The 13,777-nt window shown below is 43.2% G+C and overlaps 1 protein-coding gene across 4 annotated transcripts in view; it reads left to right on the forward strand.

The window, feature by feature from the left end:
* LOC146080762 (uncharacterized) overlaps positions 1–13,777 on the forward strand; it is a 97,839-nt gene that overhangs the window by 74,986 nt on the left and 9,076 nt on the right. For all 4 annotated transcript variants that reach the window (XM_083188396.1, XM_083188394.1, XM_083188395.1 and 1 more), the window contains 2 exons: positions 2,252–2,414; positions 13,084–13,213. In XM_083188396.1, coding sequence (XP_083044522.1) covers positions 2,252–2,414; positions 13,084–13,213 — 293 coding nt within the window. The remainder of the gene's footprint in view (positions 1–2,251; positions 2,415–13,083; positions 13,214–13,777) is intronic.

The raw sequence follows: 13,777 nt of genomic DNA on the forward strand, positions 1-13,777 counted from the left end.
CCGGCACGGGGTAAGTCGACACGGGGGGGGCCGACACGCGGGGGGGCGTCGACACACGCGCGGGGGGTGTCGACGCGCGCGGGGGGGGGCCTCCAGTGCTGTGAATACTTAATGAGCGCTCATTAAGTATTCACTGTGCTGAATTTAGAACCCAGCTCATTGGCTGGGTCCTAAATACCGTTTCAGAACCGATTTTGAGCCTAAAATACCGGTTCTGAAACGGGTAGGACCCTGCATTTTAACCGGTTAGAAAAAACGTTTTTTTCTAACCGGTTAAGTGGTCCTGCACCTTTCAGACCGCACACATTACCGTTTTAAAACGGTAAAAAAACGGCAATATACCGTTTTTAAAGTGCGGTCTGAAAGGGGCATAAGTGTATTTTATGTCCATGTTGACACTTCAAATTGCAAACCCCATGGCGCAAAACTCATTGCACATACTCGTCATATAATCATGCCTCATACTTAGGCTACTTTGCACATATTTAATTTCAAGTTACACTGCACTCTATTGTAGTGCAATTACTGACCAGTGTCTAAATGGTTTCAATTTAGCATTTACTGTATATGCCTGCTTAGACACGTCAGACATAAACCAGAAAATAACATGCACAAAGGGCCTGATTCTGATTCACTTGCAAAAACAAATCCACTCTCGAATGGACAAAAACATGTGCAGAGAGAGTTATGTAGGGTACACACCAGAACAATTAGGGCTCAATCCCATCAATCTGGATCCAATTCTGACCGATTGAATGTAGATTGTATGTAGATTGGGCATGTTTTTGCATGTTTGGATCCGATTCCAATCCAATGTGCATCCCCGCTGTCGTTTGGTCGTTTTACAGATCCTATCTGCTGCAGGTAGGATCTGTAAAAGATTCATTCAACTGGATACAGACTCAGATCGGATTGGGATTGGATCAGGTGCAGATCGTTAGCAGATTTTTAGCAGATCGTGTGCTCCAACAGATCGTGCGACCAGCGACCATCGCACGATCTGCTAAAGATCTGCTAACAATCAGGATCGTTCTGGTGTGTACCAGGCCATAGATTTGGGTGTTATTTTGTTTCTGTGCAGAGTAAATACTGGTTACTTTATTTTAACACTGCAATATACAGTATTGAAGTACAAACCCCACTGAAAAGTGACTCCTTCTGCACATGTGCGGGACACTGTGGGTCAATAATTACCTCCGAACAGTCACAGCCCAGCGATCAGGTTTGAATCGGGAACATAAAATGTTGTCAGCAGCATAACTGTGTGTGGCATAATATGTCATAGAAATTATAGTATGTGGCATAATGTGTAATGGGCATTACGGTTTGTGTGGCATAATGAGCAGTGGGCATTTCAGTTTGTGTGGCATAATGAGTAATCAGCATTACGGTTTGTGTGGCATAATGTGTAATGTGCATTTCGGTTTGTGTGGCATAATGTATAATAGATATTATGGTTTGAGTGGCATAATGTGTAATTGGCATTACAGTTTGTGTTGCATAATGTGTTATGGGCATTATGATATGTGTGGCATAGGGACAGATTTATTAAGCTGATTTGCCAGTGATAAAAACCAGACACTTTATCACTTCACTGAGCTTATTAAATCTACACCATAATGTGCAATGGGCATTAAGGTTTTTGTGACATAATGTGCAATGGGCATTACGGTTTTTGTGGCATAATGTGCAATGGGCATTATGGTTTGTGTGACATATTGTGTTACTATAAGAAAGAAAAATTGCTAAAGGGGGGGATTCCAAAACATAACCTTGCTCCAGGCACCATGTCACCTAGCTTCACCTCTATGTCTAGACTAAAGGCTTCAAGAAGGCACAGTGCTTTCATTAATTATTTATCATTAAATCCTAATTACATTTAAATTCTGAAATTAGTAAAATATATTGTGCATTTTGAGTCACCGCTGTTTAAACGAACATTACCACATCTAACCAATCTGTACTATTCATTAAATGTAGGTTGTGTCCTATTTTTCCACAGCTGTCAGTTGCTTTTATCACAATTTGGTTACACCATGACAGTTAAAATGAAGATAAAATTATTGGTTTGACAACAAAAACATCTTCTAACCACAGAAAGTTACCTTTCATTCTGTTTTGTCAATATAAATATTTTGATAAAGTATGGTAGTATATTCGTATAATAAAAAAAATTATTAAATCTAAGTTCGATTAGTGTTTAAAGTGTGGTGGTCTTTTAACATGTATTTTTTTTTTTATATATCTCCAGAATAGTAATAATATTTATCATCATAAAAATATTCTTCTATGTCTGCTGGTATCGTTCAAGACAGAGACAGCTGGATGCTTACCTCAGCAACCCACGTAATGCACAGATCGTCATTGTAGGGGGAAGGGCTTACCTGCATCAACTTTGTGAACAGCGACAAAATGTAAGTGATCTGGTCGTTATTTAACATTTATGAATCAAAAGTTATTGTACAGTTCCGATTCTTGTCCTTGGGTGAGAGAACGAAAGCAATCCAGCCTTGCGAATTCTAAATTTACTACAATAGCACCTCTTTGGTGGGTTTGAACTTTTGCATCATGTGGCAGAGACTTAATTGTTCTTTTGTTCGGTTCCATAGGCGTGCGCAACACATTTTATTAGGCGGTGCACCCTCAAAGGGGTTTTCCTAGCATCATCTATTGGGCGTGTCTAACACCGCCCATTGGGTGTGTCTAACACCGCCAATCAGGCATGTCTACCATCATCTATTGGCACTCGATACAATAAAAAACATCTCTCAGGCACACCATAAACTCCTGCCTATTTCATTTTTAATTTTTTAATTACTCTGTGTAACAGTACATGCAAATAAAGTCATAAAGATACATGGATGACACAGGTATGTAGTCATATGACAGTGGTCTAGTACAATAATCTGACATCAATAGCATGTGTCCCGTTTCTGTCAGTTATTTGCACTTGTGCCATTTGCCCAGACACGATAAACCTTCACCACAGCAGCAAACACTTTACAAACTGTGCTGTTTCAGAAATACTGCCACCCTTAGCCCAAAAGCCTTTATTCGTCTGTTTTTTCAACTCTGATAAATCACCTCTTTTACTCTTGATAGCAATGAGTGATATGTGCGCAGCTGGCCAATCTTACACCTTATATAGCTACTAAGCCAGCACACAACATGTGACATACTTCATGGGCTATTGAAGGGGGCTAAAAAATCTATATGGAGCTGATAAAAGAAAAATAGGTACTTGTTTCCTAGCACGGCCACAACGATCTTGATCTGGGGCATCGCAGGTAAAAAAATCGCGTCGGTCGCATCGCATGCGGGCTAAAAAATCGCATGCGATGCGACCGACGCGTTGCCCGCGATTTCCCATAGGGAACAATGTAAAATGCCTCAATTTAACCAAATCAACATAGGGAACAATGTTAAATGGGCCAGAGACCCCCCAAAAAACCCCTGACCAGTGAAATGGCCCCCAAAAATAGTTAACGCCACCCCACGATCAACGTCAACCAGAAGCATGGCGAGCGGCATCGGTACGCGTCCTCCAACCTTTTCATACCCCCACTATCCACGTCGGCGTGGAGTTGAGAATAGATTAGTGTGGTGAGCGCAGCGAGCCACCGAGCCCGAAGCGTAGCGAGCCCCGCGAGGGGTCGCGGATACCTTCACAGGTAAACGCGTCCCTTCGCGGGCTTCACAGGTATCCGCGTCCCCTCGTGGGGCTCGCTGCGCTCGCCACACTTCGGGCTCGACTCCACGCCGACGTGGATAGTGGGGGTATGAAAAGGTCGGAGGACGCGTACCGCCGCCCCTCGCGGGCTCGCTGCGCTCACCACGCTTCGGGTTGACGTTGATCGTGGGGTGGCTTTAACTATTTTTGGGGGGCAATTTCACTGGTCAGGGGGGGTTTTTGGAGTCTCTGGCCCATTTAACATTGTTCCCTATGTTGATTTGGGTAAATTGAGGCATTTTACATTGTTCCCTCTGGGAAATCGCGGGCATCGCGTCGGTACCATCGCATGCTTTTTTTGGCCACATACGATGCGACCGACGCAATTTTGACTTTTTCAATGCATTTCAATGGGAAATCGCGGGCATCGCGTCGGTCGCATCGCAGACCATTAAAAATTACCCGCCATGCCTGCGATTGTGGCCGTGCTAGGAAACAAGTCCCGAAAAATATGTGAAAAATTGTCGGTTATACATCTACCCAAGTAAGGTCATATTACATTGGAATAGGACATACTGGCCCTTATTCTAGTTAAATCGGACGGATGCGTATTTCGGACAGGAACCGAGTGTTCTTAGCCCCGTCTACCGTACGGATCGCTCACACCATCCGAATGCTGTAAAACACTGACCAAACAGACTGCGAGTGGATGTTTCATGTGAACACCTCCTCCATCTGTGGGAACCTCCCCCATCCTCCGATGTTCGCTGACCATTGAAGGATGGACCGAATGGTCAGACACTCTGACATTTTTCCGTATGAAAGCAGGGATATGGGCGGGCAGAAGACATCCGGCTATGTCAGCTGTCCGCCCCCCACACGTGCGTCACGGCTGCATTACCATATGTACGCCCAGCATTTTCATGGGAACGCCCATGAAATGCGGGGCGTACGCATATGGTAATGAGCTCAAACAGCCCTTCACGCCCCTCTCCACACCCTGCCATTGGAATTATGTTTCCATACGATCATTTTCTGCACGGACCTCACGCCGTGTTCGTACGTGTGAGGCGTTCGCACATGCGCAGATACACCTCTGCACATGCGCAAACACCAACCATCGGCTGAATAAGGGCCTATGAGACAAAGGACTGCACCTGTACACACTGCATTAGGACTTTCCTATCTACTGAGACATTAATTATATGGGAGAGATGTAATCTCATTAATCGCACATGTCACAGTTTGACCGAAAATGTAATAGGGTGTGAATTATTTAGAACAAAACAGAAATCACTTACGATTTTTTTGGTAATGGAAACGTACAATTGTTTAGTAAAAGTGTAATTTTTTTTTTTTCATAACGGGAGCATGCGTTTTTTTTTCAGCAAACTTTAACCAGCTCCGGGCTCTTCGACCACCCAGGGGGTGATGTTTTGGCCGGCTAAGCTTATTTAAAAAGTCTACCCTGACTGTAGCATCACCCTGCTGGCTGTTGAAGCCCGTTATTGGTTTCAAATTACAGGGGGCCCCTAATGTTTTTGTCCCCCGTATTTTTGTCCAAGAGCCCGGTGCTGGTTTCTTAAATACGGGGGGACCTCAACACTTTTTTTCCACATATTTGGGAAACAAGGACAGGCTAGGGCTGGTTATCCTGGGGGGTGGGGAGACAACCATGCATGTTTTTTATTTAATTTTTTTACTTTTAAACACTTTACAGACAGCACCACGTGCAATTTGCAGTAAACATGCAATTTTTTAAGTTTTTGACCAAAAAATTCCACAGTCATAAAATTACCCTATGTATGAATGACCTCCATACAGATATTCAGAGCTTTCTACTTATTGGGACATTAATGAACATCCTCCCAACAGTTTTTGCCTACAGATTTCCACAGATCAATTTATAGGAGCAAACAGTGTTGGTTTTTACCTATGGGCTGGAGGACAGTGCAGTGCAGTCCCATTGGATGTTCCCTCTCTCCAGGATGCCTCTATGGGCTGCTTTGGCTATAGCCCATAGAATCTGGGGTATGTGTATGCATAGGAAGGACCTCTTCCATACTCTTATGCGCATATTCAGGAAGCAGGAGGACCTCTTCCATACTGCAGAAAGAAGGGGACCTCTTCCGTACCCCTTCAGTGCCTTTTGTGCAGGGATGGCTATAATATCAGCTATAAATTACATTGTCTGATGGACAATATTTTACGCCTTCTAATTTGCCCTTGCGGACTTGTGTTTGTGGATATGACAATATGCACATTCTGAGAGAGGATGGGCAATCAACGAAGTCCACAAGACAAGCACTTTTGATGGGAATATTGGATAGAACCGTGGCAAGCATTTTGTCCTTCATGGGCACAAGATCTCTGCCATCCAATGTCGTATTTTTGACCAATAATGGATATATAAACAGTATATGGTTATAAATTGGGGGCTTCAATGAACACAATTCATAATATTTTCTTAGAATAAAGAAAGTTTTTGCAAAATAACTTTTATACAGAAAACAATGTATTGCCTGATATCCCTTTTTTTTTTCATCATATTTTTTTGGTTACTCCATTTTCACTGTTAATTAATGTACTAATTTTGTGTTGTGCCCTTTAAATGGTGCCACCCCGATGTGTTTAAGCATTAACATATTGATATGATGCTTAAATAAGCAAATGCAGTATATAATGTATGAATATACTGTACTCCGGTTTGGGTTGTATAGTGGTTTAATCTGGTTCACTGCCACTTTAAATGTTGAATACAGTGGTGCACTATGGTATTGACATAATTGCGGGTTCTGCAATTGTGGGAACCAGGTGATGGGATCCAGCCATGTGGTCCTCTAATGATGTGTACACACGGGGGCGATATGGCTTCCGATGATGCCGATATAGTGCACATCGGAAGCCATATCGCATACCGATTGTGTACTTTTGAGGGCTTGCGAGCCCGATGCGCTGCCGATGCGCGCTCCCGAGTGAGCGCAAATCGGCAGCGACATAGTGAGGGCAGGCAAGACTATATAGTGCAGATCTGCACTATATAGTCTTTGTGCCTAATACTCACTATAGCTTCGGCAACCAGAGGGGCTTCTCCTGGGGCTGCGCTGCAGGGCTGATGACCTGGAAGAAGTCCGCCTAAAGAGGAGGGTGGGGGGTGTGGCCTGATGTCTGCACGCAGCCCCGTGTGTCGCAGCACGCTGACATCTGTGCCCCTGCCCGGCACCTGGTGAGGTGACAGGTACTGTCATCTCCTCTGCTCTCCTTTATGCCGTGCGATGCGAGTCCCGATGCCATCAGATCGCATCGCACGGCAGCATGTCCACCGTGTGTACACTCCTTAAGTATGATGTCATAGAGCGAGAGGCCTAGTGCTGTGGATAAGATACAAATATACAGTAGGTAGCTTACTTAGCAGTGGAACACATTCTTCCGGTAGTTGGGCTGGACATTTCTTCCCATGGCTCGTGGATGTGCAATGCTGGCATTTGGATGGCAGCTATTTAATGGTGCACAGGTTAGGTGATGGTTTGCTGCTGCACAATATGAACATTTCTTAATAAGTTGATATGTTTCTAGTCTTGCCAAAGGTCTTATGGAGACTGCCAGGTCCACATATCATGTACTGTATGTGAGCATTTGTTTTCTACTGTTATTGCTGTTGAATACAAGCTTTTCCTCAAAATATATTTTTCTTTGCTGCTTAATGCAGAACAGACTGAATATTTCCTTTGAGTTACATCAAATGCTTTGAACTACTGTATTCTCAAAGTTTTGCATTTTAAACTAGAAGGCAATATACTTTCTATCTATGGTGTGACTTTTTTTCCTTTAATTTATCCGGTGTTGGCATCGCAAGGATTTGTTTATGCCTACTTTCAAGTCAAGTATACTCCAATAAATAGTGTATGTGATGTCCTTGAATGGATTCTATTTTTTCATCAAAAATCCCTGTTCCACACAGTACTACTAAATCACCTCAGGTTCTCAGCTATACTTTTGTCAAATCAAGTCAGGTTTCATATAATTGCTTTGTTTCCTCTTTACTGCGCACGTCTAAATAAAACTGGATAAGACAACCATTGCTATTATTATCAGAAATAAATATTACACAGTAGCAATACTATTGCACACATTGTAATTTGTATAATATATGTAGGAAATTATGGTACTCTTTACCTAGAACGGCGCCCGCGTTTAGAATCGCGGGCATCGCGGGTACATAAAAAACGGGTGCGACGCGATGCCCGCGATTTTCCCATAGGGATCAATGTTAAAAGTCAGATTGGTCGCGATTTTAGTGTTAAATGCCTCAATGCCCGCGATTTTTACATAAGAAACAATGTTAAATGGGCCACAGAGCCCTAATAGTCCCCCTGAAGTCTAAAATGGCCCCCACAATTTTTAACGCCACCCCACGATCAACGTGAACCCGAAGCGTGGCGAGCGCAGCGAGCCCGCGAGGGGCGGCGGTACGCGTCCTCCGACCTTTTCATACCCCCACTATCCACGTCGGCGTGGAGAATAGAATAGTGTGGCGAGCGCAGCGAGCCACCGAGCCCGAAGCGTGGCGAGCGCAGCGAGCCCCGCGAGGGGACGCGGATACCTTCACAGTTATACGCGTCCCCTCGCGGGCTTCACAGGTGTCCATGGCGACGCGGACACCTGTGAAGCCCGCGAGGGGACGCGTTTACCTGTGAAGGTATCCGCGTCGCCTCGCGGGGCACGCTGCGCTCGCCACGCTTCGGGCTCGGTGGCTCGCTGCGCTCGCCACACTATTCTATTCTCAACTCCACGCCGACGTGGATAGTGGGGGTATGAAAAGGTCGGAGGACGCGTACCGCCGCCCCTCGCGGGCTCGCTGCGCTCGCCACGCTTCGGGTTGACGTTGATCGTGGGGTGCCGTTAAAAATTGTGGGGGCCATTTCAGACTTCAGGGGGACTATTAGGGCTCTGTGGCCCATTTAACATTGTTTCCTATGGAAAAATCGCGGGCATTGAGGCATTGAACACTAAAATCGCGTCCAATCTGACTTTTAACATTGGTCCCTATGGGAAATCGCGGGCATCGCATCGCACCCGTTTTTTAGTGCATTCGATGGTCGCGATGGTCGCGATGGGCGCCGTTCTAGGTAAAGAGTACCAAATCATTATACATTTTATTCACTACAGCCAAAAATAGCAACTTGGCTGAATAGAGAGAGGCAGTATTCATAGTGTGAAAACACAGTTTCTGCTGTCAGAGTGAGATGAGTATAGTCCCCAGAGTCTATATATACAGATGTATCAGCCATTAAAACTGAGTTGCTCAGTATACAATCCTCCATCTGTGGTAGGGTATGGGTCATAGGGTTGACTATATTAAGGTCGACAATCACTAATGGTCAACAGGCCATATGTCGACACATTACATAGGTCGGCATGGCTTGAGTCGACAGTCGAAAAGGTCGACACAAATAATATGTCAAAATGGAAAAGCTCAACATGAGTTTCTCTCAGTCGACTTAAGTAGACATGGACACCGTATAAGTGTTCCTCTTCCCCTCCCATGGCTAGCTTCGCTCACCATGCTTCAAGCATGGTGCCTCACGTACAGGTACAACCCCGATTTTCCGGAAACCGATGGTCCGGAACCTCTTTTAATCCGGACACATCGGGTAACAGGGGGAAGGAAGGAGTTAATGTGTTTTGTCTGTAAAATAATTTGTGTGAGTGCTTAGGATGGCAGCAGAAGCAGCAGGAGGGCTTAGAAGGGAAGTGGGAGTGTATTGCAGTGCGGAAGGGGATAGTAACGCTGCGGGGACGGGCGGCGCCGTGCTGATGAGGTGAGCATGAGATGTGCTGCGGAGGCTTGTAATCATGATACAAGCTGCGGGGGGTTGGGGAGGGGAAAATCAAGCTGCGGTGGGTCACGCTGCGGGGGTCTCCCTGCATTCAGGGTACACCACCAAAAATCCGGCAAAATCGGTAATCCGGCTCAGTGATGGAACCGATGATGCCGGAAAATCGGTGGTGTACCTGTATTATATCCTCCCTCTATGTCCACGTGGATAGTAACAGCCTTTTACCCTACCAGAAGTAGTCTAAAGCCCCGTACACATGGCGGAGATATATTGCTCAGCAATATATTGCTCAGTTTCTCCTTTTTATCTGGTCGCTGATGAAAGAGAACCTCTGCTGGGGGAGCAGCAGAGGTAATCAGTTGGTCGCAGGAGCAAGCTCCTGCGACCAGCGATTAGAAATGGGCTGAAAACGGGAGCGCGCACCCGGCAATTTATCGCTGGTGCGCACTCCAATCACTGGCAATATGGTTGCCAGCGACCATATGTTCAGCGATTTCAGCCCCTACCTCCCCCGTGTGTACACAGCTTTACAAGGCTTAATACAAAGCAGGACTTGATACAGTATTTTAAAGGATTCCTCCCCGTTTATATTTCTCTTTTAAGGAATTTATAAATTTTTAAATAATTTTTTTGTTGGGCTAAACTACAAGGACTAAATATCAGTTTTTCGGTTATCTGCTCCTATGATTTCAAGAACAACAGTTAATATGATCTAATAGAGCATATTCTATTCCCTGCAGGCATTACCCCTGGCTAATTACTGTGCCATTCTGGGAAAGGTTACTCAATGGAATAGCTCTTTTTCTGCACCAAAAATCAGGGATTAACAATCAGAAATTCACTGATGCCGCGTAAACAGCATAATCCATTGATAAACACTATGGCTAATTAAATATGCACCCGTGTGCACCATGATTTGAAGATGATCATAGAGTGAGTTTAGTTTCACAAAGAAGCAGTGTTTGACAATAGTGCTTGATTCTGTGTGGTATAAGTATTGGTGATACTTCCTATTTTCAGGATACATACACCAACAACTAATAGGGCAATCTGCAAATTTTGCTACACACTCAGATTTGGATATCTGATTGCTGCATGTTCTGTTATAACTACACATCATTGAGGAAACGCATCAGTTACTGATCATATGACTTTGGCCTTTGGGTATATAATCATCAAGCGAAAGCTAAATCCCCTAGCTGTGTCACAGACCAGGAAACAGCACTTCATAGGTATGCAGTACACCTCCCACTGTGCCAATGTAGTTTGCACCAGAGTGAAGTGAATCTGGTATTATGCAAAGAGGTATTCATAAAAGAGAGAGGGGGAGTGTATTGGAATATTATTGGTTAGTGGCAAGACCTCACCTCAAGTAGTCGTAAAGTTCTGGAAATCACTGGGCCCATATTGAGATGGATGCATTTTCTGCTCCAAATGTAAACAAAAAACTATGTATACAAAACAAAAGTGTCCTTACACAGGTATGTTAAGTTGGATGAAGCTCAATGTTTATCCAGCAAAAAAATGATAGCATTTGAATCAGGCACGTCAATGTATACGTCACCCTAACTATTAAAAAATACACTTTTCTCATAAGGACTGGCTCAATTCCGTAGATAAGTTACTCCAGAAAGAACCCTCGATCCTCAAAGCTATCTCCATTGCCTATAAATCATTTCACGTACCATTGGACTATTCTTCACACTCTACAGGTATAGCAAAATGGAAAACTCACTTTCCATCCTTGGAGATTGATGATCTCTTCAAATCATACGTTAAAGCATGTAAAATGTATTCCTCCTCAAGATATCAGGAAATGTTTTTAAATATTTTACACAGATCATACCTGTCCCCCAACAGACAGTTTCAAACAAGACTCTAATAGTAACAATTGTTGGAAATGCGGAAATCAACTAGCTGACCTTTATCATTGTTTATGGCAATGCCCTTTAATTAGACACTTTTGGGTTCAGATAAGTAACTATGCAATTGAGATTCTGGTAAATTATCTGGCTTTAACCCCAGTATGGGCAATTTTTGGAATTCTCCCTAATAAACTCCATATGACTAAAGATATTCGGAAATTATTACTCGCTGCACATAAGGCAATTTTACATGTTTGGAGAACCACCATCTTTACAATTATTTAAGGCTAAAAAATGTTACCTCTTTCGCATTGAATGGGTGGGTGTGGTACTGGAAAGGGACAAAAAATGCAACGTTTCCTAGAAATTTGGGAGAGCTACATCACCGCTTTGTCTACTCTGGTTCATATGCAAACCCATAACTCATTTTACCAGTAATATATGGTATATGGCACAAACAGTAGACCCACCTATTGCCCTGTGATATATTTTCTTGCTTTGCCAGGATGAGAGGAGAGTCAGGTACATGCGAACAACTATGATTATTATTTCTCTTTCTCAGTTTCTCTCTTTTATGGGTCAATATTTTTGTTTATTATTATTTCATTATATCAATCTATGTGATATGCTGTAATGATCACCAAAGCAATTATTTCACACACCAATGCTTTTATTGTCAATGTTTACATACATACATTCTGAATCTATTGTTTACTTGATGTAAATGTATAACACTTTGCTTCAATAAAAAATCATAAAAAATACTTAAGTTACATAAGCTGGTACAGCATACAAAATAAATTAAGTGAAAACAGTGCCCTCTAGAGTAGTATTTTCTATTTCCAACGAACTTCCACCAAATGATAAATAACACCCTAAAAAATACAGGTGTACCCTGAAAAATGATTCCCATTTTGGTCCCAAATGGTTCTTTGGGAGATGTAGCAAGCATTTTAAAGAGTAGAGAAGTGGACAAATGGAAAATGTACCCATAGCAACCAATCAGCTGCTAGGTACAATAATATGTAACAAGTATATTTTCTAAAACAATAGGTAGAAGTTAATTGGTTGCTGTGGTATATTCACATAGTTCCTGTATTTAAAAAAATATTTTTTTTTACTTTTCTGTTTATGGTGGCTTCAGCAGTGTCTTCTGCTTCTACTATGATTTTTAGTGGAAATTCCCCCTTGTACCCAATCAGTAATTCCTGCTTAATGCCAGTGACAAATCCTTATGCAGAGTGGTAGAGGGCAGATTATAGTAGCTCCAAATTAAGAAGTGGAATGTTTACTATAACAATGTATATTTTTTTTATTTAGTTATAACTTGTCAAGTCTTTTTTTTTTTATAATATATTAATAGAATACAGTACTAATAAGGTAAGCTGCATTAGGCCCCTTTCACAGGCTCCTGCCATGCGGTGAAACCCAGCACGGCCAAAAGCCGTGCAGTGCACAGTAGTTAACAATGGACAGCATGGTGTCTATTCACACAGGAAGTCACGGCCCCTCCGCCCGGTTGCAGCCGGGTGTCACCACTGGAAGGGTCTTCTGTGCACAGCATGGCTTCTTGTCCGTGCTGGGTTTTGCCACCTGGCAGAAGCCAGAGCGCGTGAAAGGGGCCTTACAGAGCATGTAAATTGTTTCTGAAAATGCGTGTAACTCAACTGGTTGATTAACATGAGTTTTTTTTATTGTTATTGCATAGGCTTCAATGTGGGGCAATTTATATGGTGTTCAAGAGGACAATTCAGTAGGTGACCCCACTGCTTCACTACCCCCTGCACCTTCCTACAGCCAGCTTGAAGTGCCACCGCCATACGAAGCCGTATCTGCAGGTATGATAACCTCCTCCTTATTTCTACTTCACTATTTCTGTATTATGTTTCTCGCATGGATATTGCAGGCAGGCCTGATTACTGATTACACCCATATCAGTCAGCTGCACTGCATGTACTACTTGTAAGAGCAGTCATCATCACCATCAGCACACATGCCATCAGTCCTATGCCATGTGTACGAGTTTCGGCTCACATGGCAAACATGCTAAGTGTGAATTTGCCTTTTTATTTTTTGCTTTATTGCTTCCTTATAATAAGTTACTTTGTACCTGCAAAAACCATGTTGCAATTCAAGCTGTGCAAATGCAGGGTAAATACTGGCTGTTTTTTTACGTACACTATAAATGCTGGTCAGCTTTATTTTTACACTGCAAACTAGATATGACTTTGGACAATCCTCTCCCAAATATAAATATCTCTGCACGTTTTGACCCAACCTGCAGTGCAAGCTGGTTTTCTGAGGTGCACAGATAATTGCTCTTTTTTGCTTTTCTTCAAATTTGGAATAAGCCCCATAGAGCATGCATAGCTGTGGTTAATTGGATTGCTGTCTCATTTAAT

This window comes from Crinia signifera, chromosome 5 (assembly GCF_055691185.1).
Source record: "Crinia signifera chromosome 5, ASM5569118v1, whole genome shotgun sequence".
NCBI lineage: Eukaryota > Metazoa > Chordata > Amphibia > Anura > Myobatrachidae > Crinia > Crinia signifera.